General features: G+C 64.5%; 1 protein-coding gene across 1 annotated transcript in view; it reads right to left on the bottom strand.

Moving 5' to 3' along the window:
• LOC119089799 (unconventional myosin-XVIIIa) overlaps positions 1–22,591 on the bottom strand; it is a gene marked incomplete at its 3' end in the record, with an annotated part of 69,256 nt that extends 46,665 nt beyond the window's left edge. The window contains exon 1 of the mRNA XM_037212616.1: positions 22,452–22,591. Coding sequence (XP_037068511.1) covers positions 22,452–22,454 — 3 coding nt within the window. The remainder of the gene's footprint in view (positions 1–22,451) is intronic.
• Between the last annotated feature and the right edge of the window lie 173 nt (positions 22,592–22,764).

Genomic DNA, 22,764 nt, shown 5'->3' with positions numbered 1-22,764 from the left:
GCCAGCGCTATCTTGATCCCGCCAGCTAACTAGCCCTTGCATCCCAACGCTGACTCCTGTCCCCTCACGAAAATTTTCGCTCACCTATACTCTTCAATAGTTCCCTTGTACTAGATTCTGCTTTCCATCCCCAGCTCTGCTCCTTAAGGTCAGACCATGCTCCCTCGCGCTGCCTCCCGCTCCCTTATACCACACCATGCTCCCTCGCGCCTCCTCCTGCTCCCTTACAGTATCTCCCACTCACGAGGCCAGCTTCCGTCACGCCACACCCCGGTCCCTTCCGCTACCTCCCAATCATTTTTACTGCTCCGCTACACTATCTACTGCTCCGCTACACTATCTCCTGCTCCCCAAACCAACCTCCATTGCATCGGAGCTGGTTTCCATACGCTGGCTTCTGCTCCAAATAGCTAATCCCACCTCCCTCACATTAGCTCCAGGCTCCAGATGCTTGTTCCCTCCCCTGCATACTAACTCCTGTTCCTTACAGTGTTTTCGCCCGGCAACTACGGCTCCCGCTTTCTTCCGCTAAAGCTCTTATTCTCCGAAATAGGCCGTCGCTCTCCCATCCCGACTCCAGCGACTGCACCACACGCCAGACCCCTAGCACCCACTTCCGCCACCCACACAGCGGGCACGCATTACCGCCGTGCCGAGCGTCGCCCGATGCTGCCGGGCGGAGCGCCGGCTCGGCGGCGCCGCGCGGAAGAGTTACGCCCGAGTAAGCCTTGACACGGGACGGCGCGGCGCCGCCACCGGGCCGGCCCCGCGACACCGATCAATCGGCGGCCGATAATGGCCGGCGCGTGATCACGGCCGGCGCGGGACGGCGGCGGCGGCGCCACGTCGGAGCCGCCGCGCCGAACCCCGATCACACACGCGCGCGCGCGCCACGCGGCGGACGTGTGGTCGCCGGGCCCAGTGGACGGCGGTGCGCGGTGAGTCGGCCGCCGGCTGACCGGCTGGAACTAATGGGAGGCGACCGTCCGCTGGCCATTACGTCCAGATGCCGACCGCGATTGGGACAGTGACGAGGTCAGAAAGGCGTGGGGCGTAACCTGTGGCGAGAACGCGTCGCGTTTCTAATGGGAGGGGCCACTACCCGTGGTGCAGACATACAGCAAAACGGAAGGCATGATGTGCCGACCCAGGCACTCTGGGTGCGAGAATGCGCTTCTATCAGGCCAAGCGTGCGACACAAAGTAAAGCTGATAATAAAGACCACATTTGCATTGCGGTTTAGTAACACGCGATCACTTGAAGTGACGAAATATACAGACCCAAAAGAGTGCGGCGAACAAAGACGGGAGCAGCGGCAGTCGGGCGGAAGGCGAGCCGGCGCAGGAGGCCAGCAGGCAGAGTGCCGTCAGTCACGTGCGACCCAAAGGCAGGGCGGGGAAGACGGGAGAGCGGAGAGCCGAAAACGGAGAGCGGAGAGCGGAGAGCGGAGAGCAGAGAGCGGAGAGCGGAGAGCGGAGAGCGACAGGCAGAGATCGGAGAGCGAAGAGCGGAGAGCAGAGAGCGGAGAGCGAATCATGACCCGCAGGGCGGGGAGGAAGGGAGAGCGGAGAGCGAGCCACGACCCACAGGGGGCGGGGAGGAAGGGAGAGCGGCTAGCCAGCCACGACCCACAGGGCGAGGAGCGGAAGGGAGAGCGGAGAACGAGTCATGATCCACAGGGCGGGGGAGGAAGGGAGAGCTGAGACCGCGTCACGCCACCGTGTCCTCCACGACCCTGGAGGCCCGGCCCGGCCCGCCCGGCCCGAGGAAGTCGATCGCAGATGCCATCGATGACGGCAGCCGCCCGATTCGGGTCAAGTTCACCACGCGCGCCGCCACAGCGGCTAAATCATCATTCAACCGGCCGTAAATATGCGTGGCGGCGCGGGGCGGCGCGGCCCGGCCGGCCGCTCGTGACTTTGAACCAGATGAGCCGGCGCGCAATGGCCTGTCCGAGCCGTAATTAGCCCGGGCGGCTAACGAATGAATTTCATAACGACACGGCCGCCGGACTGCCGTGAGCGCGTGAGAAATGGCCCGGCGCCGGCGCTACAAGGTCCGCCGTCACTGCCGGCTTGTTGGCGTGTTATGTATCGCCCAGCTGCCGGCTGCATGATTGGATGTGTGTATGCTCGGCGCTGAGCGATGGCGACAGGCGCCCCTGCCCGCCCGGCCTCTGAATTAGTCCGCGCTGGGAGGATTGATACACGAGATCGTTCTGTTGGTTTTCGTTTAGTTTGTGGTGCGGGGATTGGTTATGGTCACTGCGCAGTCCCATTCGTCATGCTTATTGCGGCTGGGAACTGCAACAAAACCGGCAAGCTTCAATTGTGAACTTCCTGTCGTGAAAACGACCATCTGACACTGAACTATCGCGTTTACTAACTCCAGCTTAATTAGGACTTACACACTGAGTCGACTTTCGGCTTTCATATCCGCTATACCCATACCAAATTCAGAGGCATCAGTGTAGGTCACCGGGGTATGCCTCATCACAACACAATGCCTCCAATCCCAACCTCCAGCGCCATCACGACCGACACCTCCTCGGGCCGTACTCGGCCTGCCAGCGAGCCGCCACAGCACCCGATCAGCGCGAGCACCGCGTCACCGGGCCGCCGTTACAGGTCAGCGCCACGGCGGGTCACCGGGCGAGGCCGGCGGGCGCCGCCCGCTCCAAACCGGGCCGACGGCGGCCCCGCGCGGCGGCGGCCGGCCCCGGACAGCCGACACGGCCAGCCGACCGGAGCGCCGATTTATGGCCGCGCCGCGGCCGGTTGACCTGACGCGCCGACACCGGGTCGCGTCGCCGCCGCCACCGCACCGGACGCGGCCCTGACCGGCGGCTGCGGGGCCGCCAGGCGCCGGCCCAACCGCCACCCCACACAGAAGCTCCGGCCGGCCGGCCGCGCTCGCACCCAAATCAGCGATAATCGTATTTGGACAGAGGAGGTTGACTGAAAAGGCGGCACGCAGCCTCCGCATGATTTATCCGCACGCGATGCGGACGGTGGCGAGCATTTATCTTGAGCGGGGCCTTCGTCTGGGCGGCGCGGATAATCGGCGCCGGGGCGCTGGCGGGTGACCTATGACCCGGCCAGGGTCGCCGGGGGTTCCGCCCGGCCAGGGTCAGCTGCCGACCCCGCGTGATGCGGGTGTCAAGCGGCCCGGCCGGTGACGTACGCGAGGTGACGGGAGGCGTCGAGTCCCCACAAACCCCGCCGGACTCAATGCGGTCGTCACACACGAGCAGTCGAACGATCGGAGAGTGCGCACAACTCTGAACGCAACCTGCGCCGCAGAAGACCGCCGAAGGGGGGCGCCGCCCGAGAACAAAGCCGCCGGCCGTGTCGGCCACTCCAACGTCGAGCGAGGCGCAATCACCGCCCGGTCACGTGCGGCGGGACAGAGCCACAAGCTTTTCGAACACGGGCACGAGCCGAGCCGAGTCGGGCCGGGCCAGGCCGGGCCAGGCCGAGCCGAGCCGAGCCGAGCCGAGCCGAGCCGAGCCGAGCCGAGCCGAGCCGAGCCGAGCCGAGCCGAGCCGAGCCGAGCCGAGCCGAGCCGAGCCGAGCCGAGCCGAGCCGAGCCGGGTCCAGTCGAATACAGCCGGGCCGGGCTAGGCCGTGTCGAGTCGGGTCGGGTCGGGTCGGGCCGGGTCAAGTCAAGTCAAGTCAAGTCAAGTCAAGTCAAGTCAGGTCAAGTCGAGTCAGGTCAGGTCAGGTCGAGTCCGGCCAGAGACGGCAGCCGTCACACCGGGCTGGAGCGGAGGCCGCGCGGTATAGCCGGACACCTCAGCGGAGCTGGCCCGGCCTCCGTCGGCCATGCTCGGAGGCGCGAGACGCGCCGGCAGCACGCGACCGCGCTCACGGCTCCGCCATCCCTCCATTAATCACCACTCGACAAAAAAACACGCTGGGCGGCATGACTAACAGCAAAATTAGCCGACAGGACGGCCGAACCGCGGGCGGCATCTTAACGAGTTTGTTTAATCCCGTAACAGGCGGCAGAACAAAAATACGCGACTGCTCGCGGTGAAAACGTCTGCGCGCTCAGTGGGCATTAGTGGTTATTACGAAAAGGGCCATTAAAACGCAGCCATAAATTCGTCACATCGCCGCCGGGCCTCGCGGCGGGGACGCTGCACTCGGCGCGCGCGCCACATGCCGACACGGGAGGCGTCCGCGGCACGCCCCGTTGCAATCGGATTACGATGTGTCGACAGACGGTGTTGGCAAAACTCGGCGCCCGATTCGCCGCGGCCGCGGCCGGCTGGCGGCGCGGCCTTCTCGGCTTCATTAGAGTCGGGCGTTATGCCGGAGCGCACGGGGCGGGCGCCGGAACGGCCGCGGGACGGGCCAGAGGCAGGCCACACCTGCCCGGATTCCGATACAGATTCGGGGGCGATGAATGACGCCCACGGTGCGGACGCCTTCAGTCGTTTCAAGTCAAACACTGACATGGCATATATCAAACTGCACATTCTAGTCGCCGACCCGTCCTCCAGACCCCGGAGACGTTGTTAGACGGCGCTGGAACGCTCCGCTGGCCGCGAATGCCTCATCGGGACCGCGGACTAAACGAGGGCCCTTTGGTCCAGACCCAGCCGCTGGCCACCTCCGCGACCCCGCCCGGGGACGGCGCGCGCCCGTCGGCGCGGGCGGCGCCGGCGCCGGTCGTCGGGCCGTCGGCGGCGGCGATAGTGTCAGCGCGCGGAGACGAACAGCGACGACTCAAGGCTCCGGCCGCCCACGCCGCGCCGCCGTCCGGAAAACACGCCGGCGGCTCAACAGCCGGCCGGGCGTGAGGGCGAGCAGCGGCGACCTTCGCCGGCCTCCGCAGCGCGCGCCGTCCGCACAAAAACAGCCGGCGCGCCGGCGGCCGCCACGTGACGCCCCAGCCCACTCCTCTGTCACGGCGACCACACGGGGCGGACGGATTGACGCACGGGCCACAAAAGACGAGCTCTGTCCCCCAACGTTTGTGTGCATCTCGAAATGTTCCAATGGAGCCGGTGATACCGACTTTGACAACAGCCGCTGGGTCTGCCACGTCTGTAGAATACGCATTCAGATGAGCCCAGGAGCTGTTTTCAATGTGCGCATTTTGCTAGCCCATGAGCCGTTGTCATGTCAGTGTCCTGAACATAGTTACATGGATGAGACAATCTTTGAAGCTCTGGCGAGTGCTTGGTGCGATCAGGACTTCTACGAATACGTGCTAGATAGACAAGTCAATGTTGTAGTGAATAATTCAGACTCGTTCATAGTAACGTTCAATCACCCCAGGGTTCCTGCGCTCCAGACAGATACTGCTCACCAGCGGGTCCCGAGGATGCGCCTGAGAGGACAGGCGTCTGGGGTGTGGCCCGCTCCCTGACCGCAGCCATTCCTCCCCAGACCGCTACGCCCGGGGCGGCCAACCAATTAGGCAACGCCGGCAGCGGCGGCGGCGCCGTCAAGGGCAGCAGTTCCACATCTCCGTCTTCACCGCATCTCCCCGCGCGGCGGGTCGTCGAAGGACGCCGACGCCGGCGACGCGGCCCGCCAGATCTCCGCCACACCCATACGCAAGTAAGAGAAACTTGTCGCCAACGCGCACCGTGAACGTATCTAGTACACGGCACCGGGAGCCGGCATACCAACGAGCCCGTCCGTCCGGCGCTGTTCCGGCGGCCGGCGGAGTCGCTGACCCGGTCGGCTCCCGCGGCGACCCCCGGCGGCGGCGGCGGCGGCGGCGCCGGCCTGTCTGTAGCTGCCGCTCGCGGAGACGGCGCGGCGCACGGCCGTCCCGCACACCAACGACCGGCCGTATCCACAAGCATGACTCTCCGGGCTGGGGCAGGCGCCGGCGCGCCCGCCCCGACGGCCGCCCACCAGGAAGAACCGACAAAAAGCGACCGGTGTTGACACAGCTAATTTCCGTATACAGTCATTTGCACTTGAATCGGCGGCCGCGCGCGCGCCGCTGATCCCAGTCCGCCCGATCAGGGTCAGCCCGGGAGGCGGCCGTGGCGCGGGGTCGGTGGCGACAGGCGACAGGCGACGCGACGGCATCCCGCGGGGTCCGGGCACACCAGCCGCGACCTCACGCGAGTGGGGTCACCCCAAAAAAGTCAGAGCAAGGCGGCATGAAGGGCGTCACGCTGCGGGGGGTCCAGACGCCGGGCCGGTGAGAAGACATGTTCATGGCCCAGAAGTCCCCCCCCCTCTCCCACCCAACGTTTGTAATGTCTCCAGCGCACTGTTGACGATGCTTTCGCTGAAGTGAGTAACGACGGCACTGGATTTCCTTCACTTGCATCATTTCAAAGGATCGACCGATGCTCTTCAAGTCGCTGTTACACATGAGCGCGGAAAAAAGACTGCCGACCTTACACGCTCCATATCGGCACACCACATAAGGTAAAAAATCCTTTAAACTGACGCTATATTTTCATATTTCCGACATTGAATGAGTATTTTACAAACCCAATGGTAATGCATATTGCATGCTACACGCTATATTGTATCAGTGGTCCTGACAGGCTAACATGGTCAGATACTTGCGACTGTGGAGCTTATTCACCGAGCCGTTATGAGGGCAATCGGTCAACATGTTGCAAGAAACGGCATCCACAACGACCACACCCAGCCAGAGTGTCTTCACCGAGCGTCGCCGAGTAGGACAAGCGGGTGGTATCTTGAGCCATCGGAAATACCGGCTAACACGGCGCGCCTGCCGCGTAACATTACGATTAATTGCTTTGCAGCCCCCTGCTGGCCACAGAGCCGGCCTTATTTGTCTGGCCTCGGTCTTCGAAGTCTTGTAAATAACCTCGTATGGCCTTACCGGGTGAAATATGGCTTAATCTCGCAGCACATCCGCGAACGGACAACAGTCAGAATTGATGTGCATTAGCGCCGCTGCCAAACCCAAGGAAACAAACAAGTGCTGATGTCCATGACAAAAAAGCTCCTCGTTCAAGACCAACATCAGGGAATTATCTACACATTAATCGAAGAAAGAGCAACACCCCGGGACAAAAATTTATCCTGAGTACATCAGGCACCGGCCACATGGACTGGTGCCGGATGTACTCAGGAGTAACCACGTGATGCCACGTAATGCGCTGACAGGTCAAATCTCTCCCTGAAAGACTACGTCGGCATAAGCATGTCCGACGGGCTTCCGGAGAACGTGATCTATAGGGTTGCACAACAACCGCCTATGCATGCAAGGCACTCATTTTCGCCATTCGTGAGGTTGATTCTGCTGAAACGACAACCAATTACCGCCGCGCCAAATACCGTGACCGCAATGCGCGCATACCGGCCGCAGTCGGCCAGGCTCAGGCACATAGCAGCCCGTGCCCTCCATCGCCAGATCACCCCACGCACGTCAGCAATCCGTCCCACCAGCATTGCAGCCCCTGCAGCAGCTACCTTTCTCCCTCTCTCTCTATTGCAGCGCCACCAGCTAGCCGGCGGCCTGACGCTGGCACTGGCGCTCCTCTCTCCACCGCCGCCGGAGGCGATGGCGGGGGCGGGGGCGGGGACGGGGCGGCGTGAAGGGTGGGGACTGGGCCGGTCCCCACGGTCCTCGGCTGGCTGGCGGCGGCGGTGGCCGGCCGGAACGCCCGGCCGACGGCCGCTCGGCGTGTTTACCCACATCGCTCGTTATTACATTTGCCGTTCGCGGCACGTGACGTCTCGCCGTGGCGCACTTACGGACAGTAAACAGGCGATAGATCGCTCTGGGGACGAGCTGATACATGTACTAATGTGACCGGGCGGCGCCTGCTGAGAGCCCCGGCTCGGTGCAGAGCGAGAGAGCGGCTCGAGGGAGAGTGGTGGGGGGGGGCGGACACGGAGATGGAGGATAAAGGAATAGACACATTAAAAAGGGGTTAGAGGAGCGGAGAATAGAGGGTGCAAGAGGAGACGAGATAAAAGGAGAAGAGAGATGAGGAGACATAAAGGAGGAGAGGAGGGGATGAGTGGAGTGGAGTGGAGTGGAGTGGAGTGGAGTGGAGTGGAGTGGAGTGGAGTGGAGTGGAGTGGAGTGGAGTGGAGTGGAGAGGAGAGGACAGGAGAAAAGAGAGGACGAGAGGAGAGGGAGAAAAGGAGAGAACAAGAGGGGGAAAGGAGGGGAAAAGAGAGTGAGGAGGAGAAGTGAGGGGAGAGGAGACAAATAAGATAGGGTAATGTATTACAAGCAGATGCAATGAACAAGAGGCAGATGATAAAGAGGGTGACAAGAGTGAGGAGAAAAATGGGAAGACGAAAGGGACCACATACGACAGAACAACAGGAAGCTTCCATGTCTGGAGGACGACGAGGATGGCGGAGTCACGTAAGGACAACATATGGATGCAAGGTGATGGAGGCCAAATGGCTCGACTCAGCTAAACAAACTGACAGAAAAACTAGAAAAGGTCGTAAACACAAGACCGTACACGAAATTGTGTCGTAACGGCCGTGACAAACAAGGTGGTGGATGCAGAATGACCCGAGATCCGAATCAAGTTAAACCCGGAGACGGAATCGCGGGTACCGAAAGAGATCCAAGCGTGGCACAGAAGGTAGCAAGCAACAATCCAGTCCACGAAAACGGCGAAAATATTCGAGAAGTGAGCTAGTTCGCGCCGGACTGCGAGGCTCACAGAAGGGACGGGGGACGAGAAGGGACGGGCAAAGACGAGGCTGACAGAAGGGATGAGGGACGAGACGGCACGGGACGGAGAGAGGCTGATGGCCGGGTGATGAGAAGGGACGGGACGGGACGGGGCGAGGCTGGCAGAAGGGCCGGGGACGGGAAGAAACTGGACGGGGAGAGGCTGACAGGAGAGCCGGGGACGAGACGAGACGGAACGGAAAGCTCTTCGATCGCGGCCCGTGAACCACAGCTGCCTCTCGAACACCGATAGCGTGCGGAGGACTCCATCCCCCACTGCAGATCTGCAGCCAGCACCTGCACCCGGGCCCTTCCCAGGAACGAGCCCTGGCGGCTGGCCTACGCTGGCGGCGTAAGCGCCGGGGCAGCGGGGTGGGCAGGACACCTTTCACCGGCCGACAGCTGCAGCGGCTGCGGCGCAGGGGGGTCAGGTGAGCCGGTGGCAGGCGCCGCCCAGGTCGCGTCAGTCGACGGCGCGGCGCAGCAGGCCGGTGTCTTATTCCGCCCGGCTGGCGGCCCGACCGCCGGCCGGCCGGAAGGCACCGCCAGCGGACGGCGCCCGTCAGGTAATCCCGCCGGCCCGCGCGCTGTAGCCCGGGTAATCCTGACGGGTACATTGCACAGCGACACGGACTGCGCGGCGACGGGGCGCCCGAGCGCACCTGAGCCATCCGGCGCGATTAGCAGGCACGTCCCAGAGATGGGTCGGCCGGCCAGCACAGGGGGCGGCGCTGAGCTACTCAGCCGGCGCACCACCCATGTCAAGGGCGGGTTCTCGGAAACATCGCAGATAAATCTACAATGTCTCCGAGTAGCTCGCCGATCGAACGTGAATGAATGTCCAGCGCTACAGCACCTTTTACACACCGATAACCGGTTCGGCAGCCAGAACGTACCCAAAAACTGTAATTCGGTATCCTGGCTCATCTGGTGCCCGGGCAAGAACAGCCTGACACTCTGGTCCGCCTGGTACCCGGGTCAGAACAGAGGACGGGGACCCTCACAAGGTCGTTGCGGACCTGCTCGTCTCCGCTCCGATGCACCCTCCAGTGCATGATCGTTAAGAGCCGGCGCGGACCTCCACAGCCGCAGAGGCATGCAGCGGATGCCGCGAGCCGCGCCCCTCTGTCTGGCGGAGGCCGCAGGCGGGCGGCTTCGAGACAAAGCTGCCCTCTTCCGCCGGGCTAAGCCCGCCGTCCGGATGTTCTGTGGTTACCCCGCCGTCACGCTCGGCACCAGACGACCTGTTCTTCTCAACCGCATGGCGATTGATCAGCGATGGTTTTTTCTGCTTTGGTTTGGTGGCCTTGCCACCTTCTCGGAAGCGCGTGGCGGTGCGCACTTACCGACAGAGCCTTATCACAGTCCGAGCTCAACCCCTGCAGACAACTCACCTGAAACAGAGGGAAGGAGACTTGAGCACACATACCAACAACCCGCACGCATGAAAGACAACCACAACGGTGAACACCAGCGCAATCAGCCTTGTGCCTATGGGTGCACATACACGGGACGCGCAGGATCCGCTGCGGCGAGCTCCGACCGCGGCTGACGGTGAGTCTCTCTCCGAGTCCCTCACGCTGTCTTCACCCCTGCGCCGCCGGGTGGCACTTCCGGCGGCCACCACGACCCGCAGCCGGACCCCGCCCGGCCGCCACCGACGGCGGAGTGCTGCGTCCACCGCCGCCCGGCCGCCACCGTCGGCAGAGCGCCGGCCGGCGGCAGCGAGCGAGGGACGAGCGCGGGCCGGCACACGTGTCTGGAGTGAGCCGAGACGGGCCGGCGACGGCGACGGCCGTCTGATTGACCGCAGGACGGCCGCAGCCGACCGCAGGCGACCGTCGCGGCCCTGAGCTCAGCCCGTCGGCAATCCGTCACGAGCGAAGGCGGTGAACCACTCGGTCACGCCATGAAGCCACGATAAATGAACGCACGCGTGGGCATCGAAAGCAGGTTTGTCATGAGCTGCACAGCGACAGAGAAGGGTGGTTCTAAGCTTACAGCCCAAAGCTTGACCGTTGGCCAAACGATCCGTGCATCATTCGGTTGCGTGCACTAACAAATCAGCTACCAGCAAATGGCGCAACTCCAACCCGTCATTTTAACTATCGGAAACCTGCAATTAGGAGCTGTAAACTGATTTGGCGACAGAGCAAATGGTCAGCCGGCGTCATAACAACAGATGTTTAACTCGGACGTGCTCACCATCCATGCCCACTAGCACAAGGCCGAGCAAGCTGCGGTGCTTCCTCTCTTAATGGTGCTAATGACCATCCGAGAATGCCCATATCGTAGGCGGGCTCGGTATGTCCGGTGTGAGCGCCTCTATCTCTGGGGCAAGAAAGCCATCCAGGCATTTTCACGTCTTCGCGGATGAGAACGCATACAACCTCCAGTGCATACACTGCATTCAATGATAAGGCGCGCGCAGCCACGGCCGCATCCTTGGTCATCACACCACCTTTACACGAAAACCTCCACATGTGAAACAGATCTGCTCATCCCGCCGGCTTGCCGCGGCCCGACCCAACAGGGACCCGACTCAGGACGTCGTGCCGCGCCACGCCCGGAGCCAGAGCCGGCGCGTCGGCGGTGGCCGACCGGTCGCGGCCCACATGGGCAGCGACGAGCGGGCGCGCGGCGGGCGGCGGGCGGCGCCGGCCGCCCCTGCACTTCACGCCGCCACACCTGGGCCACTTATTCACGCGCGCCGCTCGAAGTGGTCCGCCGCCGACCGGCAGTCGGCAGGCTCAGAGCGTGCGCCGCTGCCGGCCGCCGCTGCCGGCGCGGCGGCCGACCCGGGTCCCCGGCCGCGCTCTCACGCATACGGCGGCCTTATGCATGACATGGGTGTGTTGCTTCACGGTGGGTGTAGCAGCTGGCGCGTGATGGAGAAGGCAATCGCCGGTAAGCGTCGCGCCAATGCATGCCGCTGAAAGCACGGGCGGGTCGGCCTAAGCGGGGACGACGGGTAAAAACCCAGCAAAGGCGCCATAATTTACCGATGGAAAACAAAGACAAAAGCCGCGGAGTGCCGGCTCCAGTCACACCGTCACACCGTCACGACAGACAAATGACGACGGTGGCATGACTGGCCATCCGGGTCTATTTAAACCGAACGCCCTCAGCCAGCGAGCGTCATCGCCTCTGTGCCGAGCGGTGGTCTCGGTGAGCGGGACCACCGCCCACGGTCACGACCAGCGCCGGCCCCACCTCCCGTTCCGTGAGCACTCGGCACGGCGCGACGGCCGGCCGGCGCACGACCGGCGCGGCCGCTCTGTTGACCCAGCGGTGTCGCGGCCACTCCGGCCACCCGGCCGTCAGCGACACCACACACGGCACACCACCGGCAGAACGCGTCGGCGGCCGGGACGCGAAGCGGGTCCGCAGGCGGACCGCGTCGGCCGTCGGCCGCCGCCGGACCGGCGGAGGTCGGCCGCAGGGGCCGGGCGCGGTGTCCGCGGCGCCGCCGCCGGCCGCTACCGACCGCTGCCGTGCGCCGGCCGGCCGCAGGATGGCACGGCCGCGGACCGCAGCGCCGCCGCAGCCGAGCCGCCGTGCTCACGCCGGTGTCCCGACCCGGGGGTGCGCCAGTGACCTCGTGGCGGCGGCGCGGGGGCAGCAGGCCGGCCGCAGCGAGAGCGCACCACGCGCCGCCGCGGTGGCAGAAGTGGGGGACGGCCCAGATACGGCCAGCTGCCGAGAGAACACGACTGCACGGCGGCCCACTTGGCCGCCACGCCGGCCCCGTCGGCACGAGCTGTTTGACGAGAATCTGGGCCGGAGGTTACGGTGCGTTACTCAAAGTCGGCCAGCCTGCGTACGCACTCTCTCGGGCGACGTCTCTGCGCCACACCGCGGCCGAGCAGCGACTTCCTTGGGTGGCACAGGCGAGCCTCGTAATCCTGGGCGAGCCGTGACAAATGGATGCTCTCGATAGTGAGCCGGGATCAGTGGGCTGAACAACAACACGCGAAGGCCGATCATTACGCGCCTGAACGCTTCATGAATTCATCGCTCATTTGTCAGCGCTCGTGCCACGTCGCGGATTAATTCGTCCGGGAACCTGACGCCGGAGTCGACCCAACCTTGTGCTCTGTGGCAGTTGAAGCGTGACATTTCAGAGAGAGAGATGGAATGTGATGGGAGGACTGGCGAGGCTTCGTAAGAACCTCAGGTCACAATGCGTCGTCTGTTAGGTGCGTCCACTGCGACCTCAAACAACCACAAGGAGAAACTAACGCAGCCGGCGCCACGGCGCCTGCCAAAACCAGCGCGACATGGTCGTTGTTTCGCCTCCTTTCTCGGCGGTGTGTTCAGCTCGGGGTACCATTCTCCTCTCCGCCGACGGCCGCCCACGCGGCGCGCTAACAAAGCACACCGTTTGTCGCCGTCGCCGTCGTCGGCGGTCCGCCTCGTCGCCGCGCGCCGCGCTCGGCACGGGCTGACGGCGGCCGGGGGCCAGCGCGCTCGGCCGCCCACGCGCCGTCCGTGCCGGCCGGGGCGGCGGCCGCCGCCTGTCGCTATCTCCGCACTTTACCCGATGGGACGCCGACGTTAACGGCGCGGCCCCTTCCGGCGAAAGCCGGGCCGCGCGCGAGCCGAGGTCGCAACCCGAGGGGCTTCTCTCGGCGGGGGCGCTCCCCGCGCAGGTCCGCCCAGCAGCTGGGCACTGCAGCCGGAGATCAGCCGACTCCGGACGGCCCCTCTCCCAGCAGGCAACGGCCAGCCGAAGTCGTTGGCTAAACGACGCACAATGTAGGGCAACGACTTATCGCTGGCAGGTACGCGGCGTAGCGGCGGTCTCAATATGCTAATGGACGACTGAGGCGAATGACGGTGCCCAATGCCAGAAGGTGAGGCGGAGGGCCAGGTGAGTTTCGATGCACGAACTCGAGGTCAACGCACGCAATAAGTCCCGCTTTGTGGTGAAGTGGTGAACCCAGCCAGGAGTCGCACCGAGCGCGGCGGACAGGAGTGAATGGAAATTAGCGGGCAAGATGATATCATTCATGAGTTTCCAGCATGCATATTCATCGAACGGCAACGTTTTCGCTTAACGAAAAATGAATTCACGGACCGAAAAATTTTAATCAAAACGGTATGCCCGGCGCGGCCGTAACTCACGATCTTGCGCCTACTCATTCGGCCGCGCGAGCGCTGCTGCCCAGCGCTCATAACCACGCCAGAATGGCCTGCTGCCGTACAGCCGGCAATAACTGCATCGATGCCGATCGCCGGATAACAGCAGGTAGCCGTTACGAACGGCACCGGCTCTTTCATCTTCCGCCAGCGCCGCCGGCGTCGGCGCCGGCGCAGCCCGGCCCGCTCCCGGGTCAGTCAGACACCGTCCGAAGCGCGGCGCCCCGCGACCGAGCGGCGCCGCGGGCGGCCGACCGGCGGCGTGAGGGGTCACACTCACGTACGCGCACGCGCACGCGCACGCACGCGCGCGCCAGCCAGCCCGAAAGTGAAAGCCCCATAACTCGGCGTCATTGACGGCGCACGAAGACGCCACTGGTCAACTGGTTTATTCATGGTGGCCGCCGGCGTGGTCCCGTCGGCGCCGCGGCGGTGCGTCCGCCGCGCGCGCACGCACGCGTGCGGCTAGGCCGGGCTCAACCGGGCACCAAGGCCGCGCCGTCGCGCCGGGCCAGGCTTCACAAGCGTGTCGGCCATGTAATGGGGTGTCGATGTCGCTGTCCGGCGAGATCACACGGCCGGGCGGCGGGCGGCCGGTGCGTGAGTGACGGCCCGTGCCTGCAGACCGGACGTGCGGACACGGGGCGTGCGCGGGCCCGCCTCCGCCGGTGCTGCAGGCCGGACAGCGCGACGCTGGGCGTGTGTCAAGTCCACACATTGGGAGAGAGGGAGAGTAAGAGTGAGAGATCGACAGGGCGGGCAGGAGACACAGACAGAGACAGAGACAGAGACAGAGACAGAGACAGAGACAGAGACAGAGACAGGTGACAGGAGACCTGCACCCGGCCGCGCCGCGCCCGCCGCCCACACGCACCGTCCGCTGCCGGCGGCGGCGGCGGCGGCGAGCCGAGACAATCCGTTCTTTAGTCGCGTGACGGCCGGGACAGGAGGCCCACGGCGGCCCACTCTGAGCTCCGCTGACCCGCCCTCCGCCGGCCGCCGCCGCTCATTAGGCCATCTCGGCCGCGATCGCTGATCGGCTGCCGCCGGCCGGCGCAGGTAACGGTCGCCCCGGCGGGCCCCTTTCGACCTGACCTCGCCGCGGTAGCCCCGCACAGCAGTGGTGTGCTCCCGCCTACAGCTGGTGCTGGGCGGCAATTTCGAGCGCGCACGTAACTTTCCATTATTTCGTGGAAGCCATACACCGTCACATCCAACAACAAATTACGCCGTTACGGATGGGGCGTAAATTGCAGGATCATTAGCCGCAAATCGCAGCCCACGACCAGCGCCAGATCGTATCAACACAATAACGAAGCGAGCTGCAGGAGGACGGGCGGCGAGGCAAGCTCACGGCCCACGGCCCGTCCCACGTGAGGCCCGCGACGGCGCCGGTCCCACGGCCGTCGCCCGGCCGTGGGAGCCTGGACGATGTCAACAAACGCCCCTCCCGTCGCACGCGGCACCGGTCACGTCGTTACGCGTCGGATCGTAAGCCCGCTGGGTGGCGAAACCAGCCGCGTCGCTTTAAATTAGTTTATTTGCATATGACGGGCGCCAGCTGGCAATGTATAAACTGCAGACGGAGCGAAGCGGCCGTGCGGCAGTGCGATCAATAGTAACGTAGTTTGTTACGGAAAAAACGTCGAAAGAAACAGCGGAACTTACGAAATTTTAACAAACTTGAAGCATGTGTCACGGGTGAGGCTGCCACCTGCCAATGACGTAGCCAAACCATGAACAAGCAGGTCATTTGACTTAAGTATTCTCCGATGCGCATTGAAGGCTGGCAGTACGTACGCCGCTGTGTAGGTACCCCGCTTCGTAGAGGAAACGGGCCTTATACATCCAGGGCGAAGCTGCCAAAGACAGCCCGCACACGAACAGTAATGCCCGCCGGTGAGTGAGTCGCGCCTGTGAGTGAGCGAGTCGCGTCTGTGAATGAGCGAGTCAGCTGAGCCGCAATGGCGGACAAGCACACGCCCGTCCGCCTCCAGCTCAGCCAATCCACCCGAGTATTGACACCTACAGAGCACCCGGCACGGGGAGACCCCGCGGCGTCGGCAAATGAGCCAAGCCGAAACCAGCTCCACCTGATCAGGCGGCGGCGCGCGCGCCGGCGTGATGTCAGAGGTCCGCGCCTGCCGCCTGACCGCCAGCTGCGTCGGCAGGGTGGAGGGCAGCCGCCGCCCTCCCCTGCCGGCCGCTGGGTGGAGTCGGCCGGCGCGTCTCGGGACGCTCCACCGCGGAAACGATCGCCGCCCCCGCCGCGACACACGACGCGCAAAAACGCGACCTTGCAGCGGCGTCAGTGGCGGCGGCAGCGGCACGGCCGCCGCCGCCGGGGCGTCAGCGGCGACGGCGGTCGCGGCAAAAACGACGCGTCGCGTCACCGGCTCGCCGCGGGCGTGGCCGCGCCACCGCCGACCCCGTCCGCATCACGTAGCCGATAGCTTCCTGACGCCGGCCGGTCGATCGGCCGGGACAATGGCGCAGCCTTGGGTCGCCGAGCGCGGCGCCGGGCGCGGCCCACACCCGGCCCGCCCGGCGGCGACGCGCGAGGGGTGACGCCGGCTCGCGGCCGCCCGAAGGCTGGCCGCCGAACAACAGGGGCGTGCGCGGCGTGGGGCCGCGGCGGCGGCCGTCTGTCACCGGCCGGCAGCCGCCCCCGCGCCGCCGCCACACACCGGCCGTCCGCTACACCGACGCCAGACACCGGCGGTCTTCGCACGGACGCGGCACACCGATTGTGCTCATCAGGAACGAGGGGCACGGGCATCGTGACATTCCGCTCGCACGCGGTATACTGAAAAGGGCGGTCCATGCACGGTAACGAAACGCAATGGATACCACCACAACAGCCGGAACTAATCAACAAGTTCCAACCCAGAGTTCCTGTTCTTAGTCTGCACTCTGTTATCAGGCACCAAGAAATAAATGCTTCAAGATGCCGACCTCCAACCATCCAGCTGATAGCACCCGCGGTGTGATTCATCGTAAAAAGCTGGCTCCTCGCGACACTCATCGCGACACTGAACCTCAGTGCGTTATTCTCTCAACAGCCATTACCACGCACGCACACAGGAGCGGCGTAGCTCCCGTTCGCCTGTCCGTCGGACGCGAATCGTGATCGATGCGCGGTCATGATCGCCGATGAATCACACACGCATTACCCAACATCGCGCATCTGAATGTCAAAGCGTCCCACATGTGACGACACAAATGGACAAGATCGGGCCAGCTTATCAAGGCCGCTGTGAGTGGCCCCGTCAGCCAGACGGTCTCTTCATATCTCAGAGCCGACAGCTGAGAGCCCGCCAGAGTGACGCCTCGCCACCGTCACAAGGTCAGACAATCGGTGCGGCTGGGGGCGGCACCGCGTCTGTCGGCGCGCGCCTCCTCTCCCCAAGGCAGAATGCCGCCGCGTCGCCCGTGACGAAGCCCGCTCGCCGCCTCCGGCCCGTGCGCTCGCCACGCCCTACGCCGGCTGCCAACCGCGACGATACCGGCGACCGCTCCAGCCTGCCCTCTGACCCGGCCAGTGTCCAGTCGGTCGGCAGCGGGCGGCTGCCGTGGCCGGCGCCGGGGCGCGACCCGTCCCCGCCGCGACGGAGAACGGTCGCCGCGTGACCGGCCCGGCTCGGCCGCGGCGGGACCGTGCGCGGGGAGAGCTTCCGAGCCGGCGCCAGGAGACGTTGTGTGACGGCGCCGATAGTCCGAGGTGGGCTATCGGTCCGGGCTCTTTCTCTCCAACAAAATGCGGCGGATCGCGTGCGCTACACGTTCAAACGGTATCCCGATTCAGCCCATTTTCTGTGAACCCTCCTTTAAAAAGGGCGCATTTTCTGGAATAGCGTCGGGCAGCATTCGAGCCGCGAGAATATTTACAGCCGCAAAGCCTTCATCTCAGTATAAGGAAAAGCAGAAAAGCTGCATATTACGGCTTCGGCGTCAAAAGACGTGTGCTTCGAGCAACGAAAAGTACAACCTGAAAGAAAGTACAGACAAGTCTACATGATTCACAAAAATCGTTACACTTGATATGATCGTAACACATCCGAATATGGTACCTATTGGCAAGAACACACGAACGAAACAGTTAAATCGGTCAATCGCCCATTTTAACACCACTAACAGCCATTTCAAACCTCATCCGGGAACAAAATGAAAACCCAGCGCCGAGATCGCGGGCCGAATTACCGGCGTTCACCAACTGCACGCCCTAAAACGCGGCGCGTGCTTCGAGCCGAGCGTCCGCCCGGCGGTCGTCGCGCCACTTCAGACCGGAAAACGCCAATAAAAAGCCAACAAAAGCCGGCTCGTCCCGCAGCCGCCGGCGCGCCATTGACGAGCGCGGTGCGGCGTTGGGCGGCGCCCGGGGCGCGACGGCGCGGCGCGCGGCGCACGGCCCGACGGCGCCGCGCCGCCGTGACGGGCAGAAGGGCGCCGAAGAGGCCGGCGCAGCCCGCGTCGCCGAGCCATGACAAACGGCCGCCGATTACGCAAACCAAACAGAGCTCTTGACCTCCGACAATGCCGCCCTGCCGGTGACACGGCGGGCACCTCGTCACCGGCCTTGGCGTCTCCTGGTCGGCAGCGCGGCTGGACAGGCTCGCATGTCTGGCGCGGGGTGGCGCTCTCGGCGCGGCCGGCTGCGTCAGATACGGCAGCTGTCACGTCAAGTAGGGCAGAGCGGAATGACGCGGCCGTCAACTGCGCCAGACGCAGGGCGCGGCTTTTGTGTCCTGGGTTTTAAGTGCTAGCTGGCAATGTGGGGTGTTCCTTTCCAAGACAACGCCAACCAGTCTAACAACGCACTCAAGTGTGGAACCAGCTGTAATGAAGACAGATGATAATTATTGTTTTAACACAGCCATTATTGTCACAGACTCTCACGCCCGTTTCAGTCCTGTAGGCGGTGAGACAGTTACGCAATGCATGGGATTCTGTGACCAAGCGTTTGCCTCACAGCTGGGCCGCGATCGCAGTAGAAGCGCACAGGGATAATTAACTCAAAGAACAGAAGCTGACTCGACCGGGCGTCTTCTTACCAAGACTGCTACATCACTGTCAGTGCTCTCTGACACATGGACAGTTATTCATTTTTCATTAGGTCGCCGATGTCACCCCATGGGGGCTGTACTGTCAGAAGAAAAAGCCGAGTTTTGCATACGCGTTGACAGGCGGGGTGTTTGTTACTAAGCGCCGGCGAAGTCTCCAAGATAGACGTCAACACAACGTTGCAGTCTCCCCGTCAGCCGCTGCATACAAATTACAGCGCCGGGCGCCATGACAGTGGCCGAGCGATCTTCTCAGTGCATTCCACGTGGCGTGCGTCATACTGGACCGAAGCAACAACAAGCACGGAATTTCCCCAGCAAACCGACTAAAGCATCCTGTTGACTGGCCTCATTCAGGCCCAGTGGCGTTCAACAAAGCCGGCCGGCGTCGGTTGGTCGGCGGCGCACAATAGCCGCGCCCGGCCCGTCTCGGGCGCCCTTTCAGAGCGGCCGACCGCCGGGGCACGCTCGCAGCCCGGCGCAGTGTTGCAGGGCCGCGTGGCGTCACCGCCTCACGCCCGACGGCCCACACGCGGCGCGCGCAGGCCGCCGGCGACGGGCGGCCGGAGGCGGCGGCCGCCCGGCGGGCGCTGCCTTCCCACGGGGTCAGACGGCCGCCGCCGGTCTGGGAGAGGTCGGCCGGCGGCGGCCGGGCCGCGGCGCCGGCCGCGGACGCCACGGTCCAGCCGCGCTCCGGGGGTCCGCGTCCAATGGGCCGCGGCCAACGCTTCAGCACGGCGGACGCGGCGCGAGACGGCCGGCATTTCCGCGACGGAGTGCTGCAGGTGGCGTCCGGCCTGCAGCCCCACGGCTAATTCGTCGGCGCGGGGGGTTGCTATCCGCCGGCATCGACAGCTCACTGGTCCTGCCTGGAGCCTGCCCTTAATGGGAGACAGCCAACAAACAGTGCACGGCGGGCCTTGAACAAAGCTCCTGCCACGAGACACAAAAAGGACGCCCAAAAGCCGTCTACAGCGTGAGTCACACCCGGCCACCGACGGAGGCGGCGGCGGCGACTGATTCACAGCGGCGGCGCGCGCCCAGCCGCGTAACGGAACGGGCCGTGCCGTTACCGCCGCGTGACACTCAGCACCGCTCGCCCGGGCGGCCACGCCTGGGAGCGGCCTGACCCGGGGTCGGGCGGTCCGCCGCCGCTGGGAGCCCGTTGGCGCGCCGGCCCGACGGCACCGCGGAGAAGACGGGGCTGGCCGAGCCGGAGCTCGAGGGCGAGCGCCCCACCGCCGACCGGACGCCGGGAGTCCCGCCGGGAATCACCGGGGCCGAGTCCAGTGCTGCAATCCGGCCCGGGCGCGGACCACCCCCGACCCGAGGTCGGCAGAGCGAGGTCATGCCGTCGTCGCTGCAGATGCGCCGCCTTTGTCGCGGCCGCGCAGCTGAGCGGGCGGTGGAAAAACAACTGACGCAACCTGCTGTCGGCACGCCTAGCCGCCGCCGAGAAACAAACGCGCGACAAGTGTTTTTGAGGCGCCGCCGCGTGAGATTTCTGCAGCAGCAAATTGCGCAGAAGGCCCAGCAGGTGTTCAAAAGCGGCTCATTTGTAGGGCGGTCACCTAGTTAAGCGGACAGACAGAGACGCATGCATGTAATGTGAAGAGACGAGGGAAACATGCACCGAAACAAGTGAACAAGCACACGGTACTGCACCGTCGGACGGACATCAGATGGCAGATAGCTGCTTAAGGTATACAAGCAGTAAAACGACCACGGCATGACTGCCCGCTCGCTCACCAGCATGGCACTGAACCTTTCACGCCTGTTTCGGAGACATATCTACCCTCCCCGTGTCCCACCGAGGAGTGAGGCGGGGTGATCTACCCGACACGGACAGGTGGGCTGGCCCATAAGTAAGGGCAAGCGTGCCGGCGTCTGTCAAACAGACCTGTAGTCCTGTACCAGGACCCACCATATAGAACCCACAGACCTGTGGTCGTCTATGCCCGTCTGTGCGTTGGGTGCCGGTCGGCCGGGCAGCGCACACCGAATAGCTGTATTCATGTTAAGTCGGTGGATCCGCCCCATACTGACAACTACCAATACACCAGTCGGAACGCTTGAGGCGTAGCGGGGAGGCGGATCACTCGTATGCTGAGAAAATGGCACAGAATATAAGGCTTGACGGGGCGCGGCGGAAAATAGCTAGTCTGGTCTTAACGAACCACTCGCCCACTCAGCCAGAACGATTCCCACATGGCGCTGGGTCGCCTGCCGTGCTGATCTTGCTTCAGATTCCCCCAGGACGCCCGCCAGAACCTGACCGAGACCCCTGTCCGCAGCACGCACCTCGCCAAATTTCCTCCGATCTCGCATCGCTGACGGCAGCCAATTTGGCGGATCTCCCGTGCAAGGCCCGCATCCCCACAGCCTGCACATCACGAAGCCTGTACACAACAGGTCAGAATTACAAATTAACTGGAGATCACAGCCGCAGAGCGCTCATAGATTTTAACAGCAGCCTTCGGAGCACGGACCGCATACCTAACAGGACATAATGCCAGTGTGGAAATCGCGCCCGCGACTAGTCACCGATCGGAGCCGGCGCCGGTATTCATGACGCACGGGGTCGGGTCGGCGGGCGGCGTTCTGTCACGGCCGGCGCGAGCGCGCCAGCCGGCTGCGCCGACGCGCCCGACCCGATGCCGATCTGCGGCCGGCACTCTGTCAACACACCGTGGCCGAGATCGAGAGTGGCTCGCGCCGCCGGCCCCTGCGCGGCGCCACCGGACCGACAAACGCGCTGAATGCGGGCGGGCGGGCGAGCGCGACGAGTGGCTGCCGGACCTTGCGCATGTGTCGTTCGTTGGGCAAGCGCGCGGCCCGAGCGGGCACCCCAGAGTGGGCGCGTGACGGCGCGGGCGCTTGCGAGCGCTTGCGTGCGCTTGCGTGCGCGCGTTTCGTGGCAGCCAGACGCCGGCATGTGTGGGCAACGGGCATCTCAAGTGGCGCGGAAGGCGTTCCTCGGCGGTGAGTGATTTGTTTATTCGACTTGGATGTCTGGGGGCAGCGACTGGCCTATTGAAAGATCAAATCCAATCTGGGAATTGATGAGCGCCCCAGAGCGGTCGGCCAGCGCTGCCAAGCGCGGCCGATTTAACGGCCGTCAGAAAAACGGACGGCCACGGCGGCAGTGACCACGGCGCGGTGATTGGCGGCGGCCGCCCGGGCCGGCAAACGCCGAAACGGGAATTAGTCGCGCCGTTCGCCGCCTCTTCCGGGGCCAGCCTCACCCCCGGGCCAGGTCGCCGGGGTCAGCGGCGCCCGCCGGCTGCCTCGCGCGCGCATCTGCATGTGGCTTCGGCCGCCAGCCGTGATTACGGTCGCGATCGGAATAATCGGGCGACGACGGCGGCGGCCGGGCAACCCGCCAGCTCGCGCCGGGTGCCGCTGCAGCCTAATGGCACCGATCAGCGTCGCATTTGGGCCACTCGATAGGCAGATAGCGCCCTGCGCGACGTTAATAGCCGGGCGCATGTCCGCCGCCCCGCAAAAACCGGCCGCGTGTGGCCAGGCACCGCGGTGACGGCGGCTTGCGGCAGGCGCGAGCCGGCCCCTCCCTCGCTCAACGCTGGCACCTACCATGTCCGGCGCGTCACCGTGCTGCTCCTCCAGAATGCGCGTCAGGTCCTTGAAGCTCTTGCCGTTCTGTTTCTTGATACTGCGCGCAGGGAAGTAGACGAGCGCGCGGCACGGCTCGGCCGGGCTCGGGCCGCGCTGGCCGCGCGCCTCGCGCAGCAGCTGCTCGACGCGCGAGTCGCTGGCGGTGCGGCTGAGCGGCTGTGAGGCAGCACGCGCCGCGCCCTCGCCGGCGCTCTGGCTCTTGGTCAGCAGCCGCTTGGCGGGCCGCGGCGCCTTCACCGGGGGCCGCGACTCGGCCCGCGCCGGCGACTTG

Source organism: Pollicipes pollicipes, unplaced genomic scaffold (assembly GCF_011947565.3).
Source record: "Pollicipes pollicipes isolate AB1234 unplaced genomic scaffold, Ppol_2.1 Scaffold_3087;HRSCAF=3621_pilon_pilon_pilon, whole genome shotgun sequence".
Classification (NCBI taxonomy): Eukaryota; Metazoa; Arthropoda; class Thecostraca; order Pollicipedomorpha; family Pollicipedidae; genus Pollicipes; species Pollicipes pollicipes.
Note: the sequence above shows the minus strand (reverse complement) of the source record. Positions and strands in the feature narration are given on the sequence as shown.